Below are 15,442 nucleotides of genomic sequence, written 5' to 3' on the forward strand. Positions count from 1 at the left end.
GTGTCGTGTACTGAATATGTTGTGGTAGTGCCCCAAACCCCCATTTTGATTTGAGGATGCATTATGCTGGACAAACATTTAAGGTGAAATTCTGGCCCTATTCACTTCAGCAGGCCTAGAATTTCACTATTAGTAAGAGAGAGGCCTTCCTCCAAAGAGATTGCAGTCTAAGATTCAAATGAAATGAAACAAAAATCACCCACATGGAGGGAATAAGACAAAGATATCTAATGAATGCATGGTAATTAAACAGATCATAACTTCCTGCACAAGCCCACTGCATTCTCTCTTACTGTTAGTGTCTAAAGAAGTGTAACGCTCTAGGCACAATCTAATCCCTTATTTCTTTTGCCATTGACTTCAGTACAGGGTTAAGCTAACTGAGGTTAAACTGATTTGTCAATGTTTGAAATCTATTTGCTGACCAATATCTCTATCGTGAGGATAAATAATAGTAGCATCTATCTCTCAAAACACTCTTTGCTGGTAGATTTCAAATCACTTTTTCAAAGGAGGCAAGTAGCGTTATCCTCATTTTACAGGTGGGGAAACTGAGGTACAGAGAGGCAAAGTGACATGCACAGGGTCACACAGGAGGTCATTGGCAGAGTGGGGTATAGAACTCAAGTCTCTTGAATCTTAGTCCATTGCTATCCACTAGGAAACACTGTCTCCCTTGAATGTAAGGTGACACTGTCTAGTGATTTAAGCACAGACCTGGGAGTGAGAAGACCTGAGCTCTATTGCTTACTGAACTACTGACTTGAAGTCTTTTCTTGGGCAAGTCACATCATCACTCTATGTCAGTTTCCCCATCTGAGAGACAATGGTAACTTTCTGAAGGATTTAAAATTCTCGATGAAAATTGTCATGTACTGCAAATGGAAAGTATTTAATTATTTATCAATTACTGAGCAGTAGCCTGATATCAGCTTTGCATGGGCTATTACTGTACCATTCATTTGTATAACACTTCTTGTAGTGCAATAGTTTGATTGTGAGCTAACTGTCCTGGGGTGTGGAACTAAATAATGGTCGACTAAAACAAACAATTGAATTCAAATTCAACTAGTTCCCTGGAAAGTTTGCGGCTAATTACTTTTGTTCCCTAGTACTGTCATTATTGGCTACTCCCGTTTGCAGCTAGCTGTACTGTTTGCACTTTCATTGTAAACATTATGTCGTTGTTTTAGTAATATCTTCCAGCATTCAGTTGGACTGCACGTGCTGCACTGTGGAGCTTGATCACAGGACTTTATTTTAGTGCATTGACTAAATTTTAATTTATATGGTAGGATTCTAGTTAAGGGGGGGAATGTCAATATCCTGGCAGTATTTTATTTCATGGGCTAATTGTAGATGGCCAGAAATTGTGTAAAATGCAAACAATCAATGGGTTAAAAAAATTCATCCAACTAACATTACATTAACCGAGGTTAACAGCTCCATAACATCTGGTATCAGCTAATCTCCAATACAGGATTTTCCTTGGACATTGACCTACAGCACCACACTAAAACCCGATTATCTTAATTTCACTTATAAAGCTTAGTTTAGGGTGGGTTTATCTGCATACTTTGGAAGGCTTCTCCCCCCTGCCCTCCCACCAGTCCTTTGATGCAGTTTCTGTTGTTTGATTATACTGTATGTAGGATGCCTGCCAGTTTGTGCATTTTTTATTTATTTTCTACCTGGGCCAAATAGGATGGTGTCTGGAAAAGTCCTGTGCAGTGAAACACTGTTCTCTTGTTTGACCCATATGGCAGCGTCTGATATATTTGGATGTTAGATATGGATGCCTTCATAGTAGCTTGTACTCTATTTGCTTTTATTTCTTGGTTGGTTTATACATTTTATCACTCTTCTGTAACTGTAAGGCTCAATAGCATTTCATAACAGATGGATTGTTGTCTGTGATGAATTCTTAAAGGAAAACCTCCTCCCACAAGTTAAACAGAAATGCAAGATCAAATATGCATACTTTATTTTGAAGGTGAGCATTTATTCAGTTAGTGTTTCATTTATACAGAAAATCTCAGGTAGGCCTGTAAACATCATCGATATTGATAGTGCCTTTTTATCTAGAGGAAACTAGTAGCTAATTGAAAAATGCTTGCAAAGAGCTTTTAGAGGGTGTTGTAGAAGAGCAAAGTCATGGTCTTTTGTCTGATAACAGAACAAAAACAAAAATTAATCAGATAACTGAGCCTAACGTCTTCCCTGAAATATAGTAGTGTATTAAACCTTTGTGATTTGATCTACCAGTCAGCAGCTGGCCCCTTCTGTCTCATAAGATAACCCCTTCCATCTCATTTTTTATCTGATAGGATTCCTTTTTTTCCCTCATATAGGAGGACCCCAAATGGGAATTCCCCCGGAAGAACCTGGTTCTAGGCAAGACACTAGGAGAAGGAGAATTTGGAAAGGTCGTCAAGGCAACAGCGTTCAGACTCAAGGGGAAAGCAGGCTACACCACGGTGGCAGTGAAAATGCTAAAAGGTACATTTCCCCGAAATGATTTGAAAGCTATCTGGGAACCTTTGAATCTATTTCACAAGAGTCTAGTGTGCACACAGGAGGCCATGTGGGGGCAGACCCTGCCAGCATCCTGGCAGCATTTCCTCTAGCATTCTATTTGTGTACTGACATATTCCCGTTGAAAGGGAGAGTGCCACATTGATGCAAACAAAGTAATTTCCAAAGGCCCTAGCTTGTGCTGTGCAAGGGCAATGTGATATACTGTGGCAAATGTATCTCATTTAAGTTGTCAATGATTGAGGTATCACAGGGGCTTTTTAAAACTCTGCACAGATTTTTGTATTAATCTATCTCAATTTTTCTTCAAATATCTTTAAGTAGACCATTTGTGCTAGATACATAGAGTCTAGAGACAGAACACACCTATTAAGCTATCCATCTACTTCCCTGCCCGTGTCAGACTGATCTGATGTATTTACTCGACAGAGGTGTGGTCTAGTGGTTTTGGGCAAGGGGCAGGAAATCCAGGAAGCCTTCAGCTCTAATTGTAGGCTGGCCATGACCAATTCACTTCATCTCTCTACTTAAATTTTCCAATCTGTGTAATAGTGGGTAATAATACTTACCCAGCTAATATGGCTATAGGAAAAAGCAAATAGGCAGTTTGTAAAGCACTTTGTATGCACAGGGTGAGATTTTGGAAAGCTTTCAGCCTTGCTCTAATTATGCTACTATTAAAGTCCATGGAAAAACTCTCATTTGAAGTCAGTGGAAGCAAAGCTAAGCTAGCACTTTTGAAAACCTCACCTGAAAAGCCCTACATAAGTGTTAAGAATTATTAATTTAAGACTATTGTTTTGTCCAGTTGAGTTTTAAATGTACAGAAACTGAGGATACAGAGTTGGAAGAAGACCTACACTAGACAAACTCTGGTTGATAAGAAGGGGGCGTCTGTATCCACCTATCTCTGCCTATTGTATTTTCTTTCATTAAGGAAACTGACCCATATGTCCTTCTTTTCAAACCCAGCTATACCTACCTTTCTCCTACATCTTTAAAAGGAGAGCAAAGTAATGAAATAATGAGTTGTCACTTTCTGTAGACCAGACTAAGTACCACCATATTCCCCAAGTGAAGATAGTGGTAGGCTTTGGTTTATGCCACCTTTCGCACCTAATGGCTACATCATCTGGACCATATCAGTGAGATGGGAGGCCTTGGTCACAGGTCAAAGAAGGCAAATGGAGGCCTTTAGATCACATAAGGCCCCACAGAACCTAGGACTGACCCTGTTGTTTTGACAGAAGGTTAATTTCAACTGCATTGTCCTGAAGGATGATGTAGAAATGAAAAGAACAGAGAGAAATAACCTTGCTTTGTGATAGAATCTGATACTACTTTATAATGGTGTGTTGTCCCTATATACCAAGGAGATAAGCACCCTAGGAATATGAAAGACACAAAAAAAGTATTCAGAAATGTTTCTGGGTGGAGGTTTCTTTCTTTTGGAGGGGAGCAAGCACTGGCTGGATGACCTTAGTCGTTAATTGCTGCTGTGAATAAGAAAACACAATTATAATAGAATAATGGGCTTCTTATTAGCATTTTCATTATGTGCAAGCTTAAAAAAAAGTCCATCATCCTCTTACTGAGTGCAAGGAAATTGCATATTATATCAATTTACCAATGAAATAAATGAGTTATGAAATGCATGTCTACATTTATAAAAAGACTTCCTTATAATGAGGGTTCAATGGAAATGAAATCAAAGACAGAGCATGCAGACGGAGCCCTGGAACTTAGTCTTGCAGAGACACAGATGAGTATAGCTCTACATGTAACACTAAAATAACCTTTTACATGGTATTATAAATGGAATATCCATAATTTTTACAGCGTGCCAACTTTATTTATACATTTACAAGTACTTGTGACTTTTTGGCAGGTTTTACATCAATAATATGAGCTAAAAATTCTGAAATATGCTGTTAAAAAGTGACATTCTTAGTTCCAGTTGACTTACCATTTGACTTTCCCTAGCTATTATCTGGAGCAGAATTGATAGCAGCAGGAGTAAGCCTTTATTTTAAGCACCCTCCTCTAATAAATTCATATGGCATTTATAGTAATAGCACAAACTCTAATGAATTCCTTTTGCAATGCATATTTCTCTCTCAGATAGCTCCCCCAAATGTTCCATGAGACCTGGATGCTGGAAAACATTTGCCCATTACTTGGGTAAACATTTGTGTGTTGCTGTTGTTTTTACTTTGTTAACAAATAGAAATGAAAATAAAACCATAACAAAAAATCACTACCCCAGAGTTTTCTCTAAAAAGTTTTCTGCAGGCAGACAGCCAAGGGATAGTATAACTGAATCAGTACCCATCCTCTGCTCTTTAAAGTCATTAAAAAGATTCCTGTTGGCTTCTGTGGATATTGGATCAGGCACAATATAAATGAGAACATATCCAGGGTCAAATTCATCCTAGTGCAAAGAACAAAGCTGTTTGTGCCTTTTAATCTCCGGGTTGGGACACTGGCAGAGCAGATGTGTAGAGAAGCCTCCAGCTCACAGCAGAACCTCGAAGAACCAGTCATGGTCTAGAACTCCATTGTGCCTGGCTCTGTACAAACACAAAACAATAACATAGACCTTGCCCCCAAAAGCATACAATTTAAGATGGATACAGTCAGGCAGATGGGGGAGTACAAAGAAACAATGATACCATATTAAAATGTTATTATCAGGGCAAACTATTAGCAAACACATATTTTAATTGGGTGTTAAAATAAATAGTATAGACTGTCTTTTGTGTTTAGTATGCCATGTAAAAATGTATTATGTGTTAGGGTTCAATGTAGATTATTAATGAGAGGACCGATAACCAAGACTCAATCAGTTTATTAATCAAAGATTATTAGTGAAAGATTAATCATCCTGCCACAGAATGGCAAATACATTATCGATCCAGGCAAGCAGTCCTGCAGCCCAATCCATTCGAAATATCATTCAGAAATTCATGCCTTTATATATGATACGTGTTCACAAAAAAGGGACAAACAAATTCTGTTCTCTTGACCTATTGACCATTGGAGTTCCCTTCATGGCATCCCAACTTATATAATTGATAAGCAAAAGACATCTGTGCAACAAGTTGTTATCTTCCCAATCACAGAAGACATCTTTAATAACAAATACTCCCTTTTTTGATTTCCTGGACATTTTCTAAGGGTCATTGGATCGGAGCAAGAGGTCTTACACAATCCATCACTTGACAACACACCGAGATCTAGCCTGAGTACAAAACATGTTGGTTCATCTACAAAGGATCATGGCAGTTCGGTTCATCTGCTAACAAATGGAATACCAAATGTTCGGCAGTATGATATATTCACAGAGACCAAAGTTTGAACTTGGTTTCTATGAGCCTCTGGTAACAGTGATTGTTTATTTATCAGCCTCCTAATAAAAATATTGGCTGTAAAAGCAACTGTCAAAGCCCTTTGTGTCAAGGAGATTCAGGATGGACAGCACACAGAATTTTCTTGCTGAAATCTAGTGTTAGGGCCATAGAATTCCGGGGAGCCCAAATGTGTTCAAAGAGGAAGACAGGAGGCCCTGCAAAAACAAAAGACTGGGGGAGCCTCTAAAAGCCATATACTATCCTGGATGTGCACAGTTTTCCCACAAACATCAGCAAAGAAGTCTGGATAGGTATCTTCTATTGATGTCAATACAAACTCTCTACCCAGCTCCAAGTTTAGAATTCTGGATATGTACTGCAAGATTAACAAGAATAGAAGGGCATTTTATCTTTAATTAAATATTTGGGGGAAAGAGGGTTGAGGTGAGCCATGGATGTTTCTGTAAGCTTGGTTTGAACAAGGGAAGCTCTGGTCAAGAGAAGTGCTTGGCTTATGTAGCCTCCCAAAGCTCAGACCACCCTCATTGGGTTCATCACATAAATTAGCTTTAGGCCTACTGGAGATCTCCTGCTATATCAGGTGCTGGGCCCTCTAAATCTTGTCTACTGTATGTAGCGTGGAAAAGGGATGCAGTAATTTCAATGTAGTTATATGGCACAAAAGGCTCTGGGTTTGATTCTTCAGTGCCTTGCAGCTTATCTAGTCAATTACACCAGTGCAGAGTGGGTATAAAAATGCTACCTAGTTAGATGGCAGTGCTGTACTCTCACCTGGCTTTAGAGTTGGACAGTAACTGATTTTGTGGTTCAACGGCAGTTCCCAAAATTTGCAAACAAAATTCAGTGAATTGAAAAAAAATTATTTTGCATTGAACAAAACATTTTGTCTGACCTGAAACATGCTGTTTCGGATATTTTGAAAAGGCTAGATTTACAAAACAGGGGGAGGGGGTCATGTCACCCATCTCCTTTGTAGCTTTTAGCCCAGTAGTAGAGCACTCAAAAGACACTGGTTCAATAGCACCCTCTGCCTAATGTGGAGAACGTGGTCCTCCCACATTGCAGGAAAGTACATTAGCCATTGGGCTATGGGATATTCTGGTGTGAGGATCTTTCAATATCTCCTATTGAAGCTATTCCACTTTGGATGAAATACTTGAATAGTCACTGGGAAAGAGAAGAGCGTGTGTGAGAATGACTCTATAGCCTGCTGGTTAGGGCTGAGAGGTGGGAGACCCAAGTTCAAATACCCCTCTGCCTGATATGGAGAATGGGAATGCTAACCACTGCACTAAAATTTATAAAGAGGGCCCATGATGACGTCCAGTTCCTCCTGCTGTTTTGTGAATGACATCTAAGTCCTGAAAATATATTTTTTTGGCCAAAACTATTAGGCAAATTTGTCAAATTCCTGAATAGTTTGGGGTCATCCAAAACTGCATTTTTCAGTGAGTTAAACCACTAGCTGAAAAATTTCACCCATCTCTACTTGGCAAAGATGTGAATGACTGAACATCAGTGAAGACTAAGGCCCTGTCTCTTCTCTGAAAACTGTTACAAAGCTGATAGCACTTGAAGCTTTTCATCTCCATGCTCATTTCAAGAGCATTCTGAAATTCTTGTTCTTAGATTGTGCCTGTTTTATACTACAGTGATTAGTCCCCTGCAAGTACCTAAAATAAGTCAAAGTCTGCCCCGAGCCACAGATGGCTCATCAGGCTAACACACGTCAGTTTCCATAGCCAACAGTACACAAGGGAGTGATGTGACTAGCATCATGCTGACTTCCTTTCACCCATTTTGCTGCTGGGTGAATTATCCTTCAGTATGAGATGGAGCGAGAAGTGAATCCATGACCTCTGGAATTGCAGTTGAGCACCTTGATCACTTGGCCAGTGCATCTCAATACCTCAAATAGGTAGCAGTATGCTAATTTACAGCTTAGTCTATAGGTGGTGCGTTCCTTTTGCAGTGTTTTATTAACCAGATGTCTGGTTTTGATGCCTTCTATAGAAAACGCTTCCCAGAGTGAGCTGCGAGATCTGCTCTCAGAGTTCAACCTCTTGAAACAGGTCAACCACCCTCATGTCATCAAACTGTATGGAGCATGCAGTCAGGATGGTAAGTGTCCGCAGCTAGTTAGTAAGAGAAAAACAAAGAATGGATCTAGCCTGGGGTTGGAGCACTATTTAAAATGCAAAACACTTTTATAAATTTGCCTTTGGTTAAAAATGGTGATGTTAAGAATGAGTGAGAGAAGTAGAAATACTAATTTCAGATAAACTAGCCATAGATTTTATGGATACCACCTATATAGTCAGAGACAAACATGTTTTGATTCTAAAGCTATTTTAAAATATTTCCTGGCCAGTTTCTTTTTCTGCCTCCATTTTTTGACACTAACTTGGTTCTCAGTGAACCTCTTCTAATTTGGCGACTGGATTTTCCATATGATTATTATTTTGTATTCTAGTAGCACCTAAAGGCCCAAGTCAGGGATTGGGGCACCATTTTGCCAGGTGCTGTGTGAACAAGTAGTTAAGGGACAAGCCACTACCTAACCCCTGACTAGGTTGCTAGTTAGTTTCGCTTTCAGTTTTTCTGCCCCAGAGTTTTTCTTCACTAGCATGATTCTGTTGTGTGGTGCTTACGTGAATGCTTACATTTGTCAAAAACTGGTTTCACTGAAGTGTACACTGTACTTAGCTGCAAATACATGGGGGAAATAATTTTCAAAAGATGTATTATAAACAGCCAATGGGGCAAACTTTCAGTGCAGTTCATGGGGATTTATCTAAACAATTCCCATTAATGTTAAATGGAGTTGCATGGCAACATCTTCTGCCATAAAATATCTGCTGTAAGTTGAACTTTCAGTTGTTATGGAGTGTGAGTGATTTACATGGCCACAAATTCTTAAGGCTCAGTCCTGCATCCCCAGAACTCCTGATGATGTAATTGTTTGTTCTGGGGGCACGTAGAATTCAGGATTATGCATCTGGGAGACGCAGTGAGATTTAAAAAAAAAATCAAGATGTTTTTTTTATGAACCTTGCGGAGGGGATAAAATCATTGTGCTGTGAACTGTTTCTGAGTCGAACGCTTCTCATAAATATGAAGGTAATTCATTAATGCATAGGTGTGGGAAGGCTTTGATACAGCTGACAAATGTACTCAGCATTGTAGCACAGAGTGGATATTATTCATGTGGGTGGTGGGGAGGAGAAGCTTCCTAATGTATTGAAGTGTGTTAGGATTTTTGTTGAGAACCTATACTTGAGTGCTTTGAAAATGAAGTGCTTGAGGGAGAAGATGCTTTGTGAGCTAAATATTATACACTCCAGAAAGTAATTGTGATTTTTTAAAAAATCAAGTTTCTTAATCAATTCCTTATACAGGCTTGATTTTCAGCTAGGTTTAAAAGAAAATTAAAAGGTGAAAGCTAAGGAGCTCTATTCATTAGGCCAGTATTTCTTCATCAGTGTGAATCTGGAGTCATTCTAGTGACTTCAGTGGATTTATTCTGAATTGAAACTCAGATGAATGAGAAGAACAGATTTTGATCCAACACCTTTGTGCAGCTGCTTATTGCATGAATGGATTGTATTCTATTTGCTTTCTTGAATCCTCCTGACCTAATTAAGGTTTTATCTTCTTGCAGTCAATGAGACTATTCATCTGCATCAGGCACGCAAGATCTGGCCTGGTATTTGGTATAACATTGTGTGTGCATGACTCCATCAATAGAACCAAAAGAGCATTAAATAAGCATGTCACTAGCCATACACATGAATTTACAGCTAATGATAAAAAATACCATATGTACTGCAAAACCTACACAAAATGAGGCAAATCAAAATGAGACAAATCATGGAGAATTTGAGTTTTGCCATTGACTTCAGTGGGACCAGGATTTCACCCCACAAATTTAAGATGGCATGTGTCATGCACTGGATTAAATTTTTTTTCCAATCTATTGTTTAATAATTGTTGCCGGCACACCAAAATTTAGTGTGTGGCTAGACAGAATAAAAACTAGCTCAGTCTAATTCTATATATAGATATCACAAATATTTTTTGTTCAATGAAACCTTTTTCCTTGTAAACATGCTCCCCATATCCAAGCAAAGACACTGTTTAAGGCTTTGTGCCATAATGCCTACAAAACAACCTGACAACAGAGAGGCATCTGGTGGGCTGAGACCACTGCCTGCCATGCTGACCAGTACTTTCTTATTGTTTCCCTAAAAACAGGCACTGCTTGGGTATGTAGAGAGCCCTACAGGGTACACACCGTACGGTTCTGACATGAAAACACAAGGCTAGCATAGAAACTGTTTCGCAACTTTAGCTTTGGTAGGTGCCCTTTATAGCTCTGAGCAATTATGTACATGAGTAACTGGGATTGTAGCATGAGCGAATTCCCATAGGACATTCACTTAAGTGCATGTTTGCAAGATTCTGAATCTTTCCCATGCCATCAGACATTGCTAGGGCATGAAGAAGGCTCTGCCACCCTTGTCTATAATACTGTTTGCTGGAAGCGCTACTTATTGTTTTTCTATAATTTAACTTTTTTACAAGGATAGCTTGTTGGCCTCTCTCTCAAATGCCAACCTAAGGGACCAGTGGACTGCTTTTCATGTGTTCCCTGACTGGCTTTGATGGCCCTATTGGGAGCTAAAATCCCCACCAGCATAGCTCTTAGGGTTATTTGAAAGCACACATCATTCTACCACATCAAGTTGCAGTGCCCAGGGAAGGATGTTTACAGGATTGGGGCCTGTAATTGTTACAAACCAGTCCGTGATGTTAACTAGAAAAATCTTTTGCAAAGTAAAGCAGAACAACCTGACTGATTTGTATTTTTCTTTCTTTTCCTCAGGACCTTTGTATTTAATTGTGGAATATGCGAAGTATGGTTCCTTGCGCAGTTTTCTCAGGGAAAGTCGGAAAGTAGGACCTAGCTATGTGGGCAGTGATGCCAACAGAAATTCAAGCTACTTGGACAACCCAGATGAGAGAGCCTTAACAATGGGAGATCTGATCTCATTTGCATGGCAGATATCTCGGGGGATGCAGTACCTGGCAGAAATGAAGGTACAGTGCTACACCAGTGTACTGACCATATCTCTCTGATAGACATAAATATATCTGGATATATATATATATATATATATATATATATATATATATATATAATATATCATGCATCTTACCCCATAAGAATAATAACCATGATTGTTGGTTTATTTTAAAAGCTTGTTCATCGTGATTTAGCAGCTAGAAATGTATTGGTGGCAGAAGGACGCAAAATGAAGATTTCTGATTTTGGCTTGTCCCGAGATGTTTATGAAGAAGATTCCTATGTCAAGAGAAGCAAGGTACAGTGCATGTTAAAACCAGGGCTGGAATCCTTGCTTAATCAAGGGAATGGGTTTACACTGAAGCACTTGAACACAGGAAAATAAATACAACAGCTAATTCTGATAAGGAAATAGGGAACAAAAAGTAAAGTTTAAACAAAAACAATTAATTTAATCATTGGGGCCACTATAAGTCACTAGACTACACTATTTACCGGTATATCATCAGCAGAAAACATTAATTCCAGTCTGCTCTTTCTTCTGCCTATGTGCAATAATCTTTGTATTTTACTCTAATGACCCATCAACACAACATCTACAACCCAGTCACAGGATATGGTGACAATATAGATTCAGTAGGACCACCTGTGTCCTTGTAAGTAAGTTAAAACCCTGGACTATTTTTGGAAAGCATGTATCCATGCATCTTATAACCACGATTTCTCCTGTGTTTGTGTTATAGCTATCGTATGGGCAGGGGCCTTAAAAATAATGGGTGATCTATCAATAATAAAGACAAATATATTCAAATATAATCCTATTTCCTTTCAAGTATTTTTCAGGTCGTAATTTTTTTATAGCTGTTAGTATGTAAGTTACTTAGGGTACAAAATCTAGGGCCTCATCTTGCTACTTTATATAAAAAAGCCATTAATATCGCTCTCCCTCTCTTTTCATAACTGCCAAGCTCACAAAACAAGGGATTGAAGAAAAAGTCGGCAGAAAGAGCTGGAAATCATTTAAATCAGAACTAGTTCTGTCTGAAAACTTCATACTTGGAATCTAAATCCAGATCCTAGTTTCATGAATGCTTCTACTATAGCTATGATAATCTGAACCAAAACCCAGCTCCAAACAGCTCTGAAATATACAAGGTTCAAAATCCAGATACAAATGCCAGAGCTTGGGCCCATCTCTGCTATAGATAGTAGAGATACTCATCTGCCAGTTTGGAATGCCTTTCTTTAAAGCAATTATATTTTTCCTGTTACAGTATATTATTATCAGCTGTCTAGAAATAGTTCTGTCTGCTCACAGTGCTCATTGCAGAACCCAGCATATGGTTACATTTAATCTGTAGGATTGTACAAAGGAAATGTGATGGAAAGCCTCTCCTGTGGTGTTAGGAGAACTCCTCTCATTGTTTAGCCATATCATGGCTTTCCCTAAAAAGAACTATTATGATAACTCAAGATTGTGAAATAAGTTCAGACTTGTCATTATTTATTATCATAGCAGATATCGTCATAACGCACTGAGCTGAATTCTGCCAATAGCCTGTATGCATGCAACTCTTACTGAAATCAGTGGGCCTTTTGCATGTCAATGAGGCCAGTATCATAGAATCATAGAATATCAGGGTTGGAAGGGACCTCAGTAGGTCATCTAGTCCAACCCCCTGCTCGAAAGCAGGACCCATCCCCAATTAAATCATCCCAGCCAGGGCTTTGTCAAGCCTGACCTTAAAAACTTCTAAGGAAGGAGATTCCACCACCTCCCTAGGCAACGCATTCCAGTGTTTCACCACCCTCCTAGTGAAAAAGTTTTTCCTAATATCCAACCTAAACCTCCCCCACTGCAACTTGAGACCATTACTCCTTGTCCTGTCCTCTTCCACCATTGAGAATAGTCTAGAACCATCCTCTCTGGAACCACCTCTCAGGTAGTTGAAAGCAGCTATCAAATCCCCCCTCATTCTTCTCTTCCACAGACTAAACAATCTCAGTTCCCTCAGCCTCTCCTCATAAGTCATGTGTTCCAGACCCCTAATCATTTTTGTTGCCCTTCGCTGGACTCTTTCCAATTTATCCACGTCCTTCTTGTAGTGTGGGGCCCAAAACTGGACACAGTACTCCAGATGAGGCCTCACCAATGTCGAATAGAGGGGGACGATCACGTCCCTCGATCTGCTCGCTATGCCCCTACTTATACATCCCAAAATGCCATTGGCCTTCTTGGCAACCAGGGCACACTGCTGACTCATATCCAGCTTCTCGTCCACTGTCACCCCTAGGTCCTTTTCCGCAGAACTGCTGCCTAGCCATTCGGTCCCTAGTCTGTAGCTGTGCATTGGGTTCTTCCGTCCTAAGTGCAGGACCCTGCACTTATCCTTATTGAACCTCATCAGATTTCTTTTGGCCCAATCCTCCAATTTGTCTAGGTCCCTCTGTATCCTATCCCTGCCCTCCAGCATATCTACCACTCCTCCCAGTTTAGTATCATCTGCAAATTTGCTGAGAGTGCAATCCACACCATCCTCCAGATCATTTATGAAGATATTGAACAAAACCGGCCCCAGGACCGACCCCTGGGGCACTCCACTTGACACCGGCTGCCAACTAGACATGGAGCCATTGATCACTACCCGTTGAGCTCGACAATCTAGCCAACTTTCTACCCACCTTATAGTGCATTCATCCAGCCCATACTTCTTTAACTTGCTGACAAGAATACTGTGGGAGACCGTGTCAAAAGCTTTGCTAAAGTCAAGATACAATACATCCACTGCTTTCCCTTCATCCACAGAACCAGTAACCTCATCACAGAAGGCGATTAGATTAGTCAGGCATGACCTTCCCTTGGTGAATCCATGCTGACTGTTCCTGATCACTTTCCTCTCATGTAAGTGCTTCAGGATTGATTCTTTGAGGACCTGCTCCATGATTTTTCGGGGACTGAAGTGAGGCTGACTGGCCTGTAGTTCCCAGGATCCTCCTCCTTCCCTTTTTTAAAGATTGGCACTACATTAGCCTTTTTCCAGTCTTCCGGGACTTCCCCCGTTCGCCACGAGTTTTCAAAGATAATGGCCAATGGCTCTGCAGTCACAGCCGCCAGTTCCTTTAGCACTCTCGGATGCAACTCATCTGGCCCCATGGACTTGTGCACATCCAGCTTTTCTAAATAGTCCCTAACCACCTCTTTCTCCACAGAGGGCTGGCCATCTATTCCCCATGTTGTGATGCCCAGCGCAGCAGTCTGGGAGCTGACCTTGTTCGTGAAGACAGAGGCAAAAAAAGCATTGAGTACATTAGCTTTTTCCACATCCTCTGTCACTAGGTTGCCTCCCTCATTCATTAAGGGGCCCACACTTTCCTTGGCTTTCTTCTTGTTGCCAACATACCTGAAGAAACCCTTCTTGTTACTCTTAACATCTCTCGCTAGCTGCAGCTCCAGGTGCGATTTGGCCCTCCTAATTTCATTCCTACATGCCCGAGCAATATTTTTATACTCTTCCCTGGTCATATGTCCAACCTTCCACTTCTTGTAAGCTTCTTTTTTATGCTTAAGATCCGCTAGGATTTCACCGTTAAGCCAAGCTGGTCGCCTGCCATATTTACTATTCTTTCGACACATCGGGATGGTTTGTCCCTGTAACCTCAACAGGGATTCCTTGAAATACAGCCAGCTCTCCTGGACTCCTTTCCCCTTCGTGTTAGTCCCCCAGGGGATCCTACCCATCCGTTCCCTGAAGGAGTCGAAGTCTGCTTTCCTGAAGTCCAGGGTCCGTATCTTGCTGCTTACCTTTCTTCCCTGTGTCAGGATCCTGAACTCAACCAACTCATAGTCACTGCCTCCCAGATTCCCATCCACTTTTGCTTCCCCTACTAATTCTTCCCGGTTTGTGAGCAGCAGGTCAAGAAAAGCTCCCCTCCAGTTGGCTCCTCTAGCACTTGCACCAGGAAATTGTCCCCTACGCTTTCCAAAAACTTCCTGGATTGTCTATGCACCGCTGTATTGCTCTCCCAGCAGATATCAGGAAAATTAAAGTCACCCATGAGAACCAGGGCATGCGATCTAGTAGCTTCCGCGAGCTGCCGGAAGAAAGCCTCATCCACCTCATCCCCCTGGTCCGGTGGTCTATAGCAGACTCCCACCACTACATCACTCCTGTTGCTCACACTTCTAAACTTAATCCAGAGACACTCAGGTTTTTCTGCAGTTTCGTACCGGAGCTCTGAGCAGTCATACTGCTCCCTTACATACAGTGCTACTCCCCCACCTTTTCTGCCCTGCCTGTCCTTCCTGCTTCCTTCCTGTTCCTTCCTGAACAGTTTATAACCATCCATGACAGTACTCCAGTCATGTGAGTTATCCCACCAAGTCTCTGTTATTCCAATCACGTCATAATTCCTTGACATCATCAGGACCTCCAGTTCTCCCTGCTTGTTT

General features: G+C 40.7%; 1 protein-coding gene across 1 annotated transcript in view; it reads left to right on the forward strand.

The window, feature by feature from the left end:
* Positions 1-15,442, forward strand: part of RET (ret proto-oncogene) — a 132,524-nt gene that overhangs the window by 103,709 nt on the left and 13,373 nt on the right. Inside the window, exons 12-15 of the mRNA XM_084635231.1 lie at positions 2,352-2,499; positions 7,920-8,027; positions 10,792-11,006; positions 11,168-11,290. Coding sequence (XP_084491357.1) covers positions 2,352-2,499; positions 7,920-8,027; positions 10,792-11,006; positions 11,168-11,290 — 594 coding nt within the window. The remainder of the gene's footprint in view (positions 1-2,351; positions 2,500-7,919; positions 8,028-10,791; positions 11,007-11,167; positions 11,291-15,442) is intronic.

This window comes from Lepidochelys olivacea (assembly GCF_965140295.1).
Source record: "Lepidochelys olivacea isolate rLepOli2 genome assembly, chromosome: 7".
Lineage (NCBI taxonomy): Eukaryota > Metazoa > Chordata > Testudines > Cheloniidae > Lepidochelys > Lepidochelys olivacea.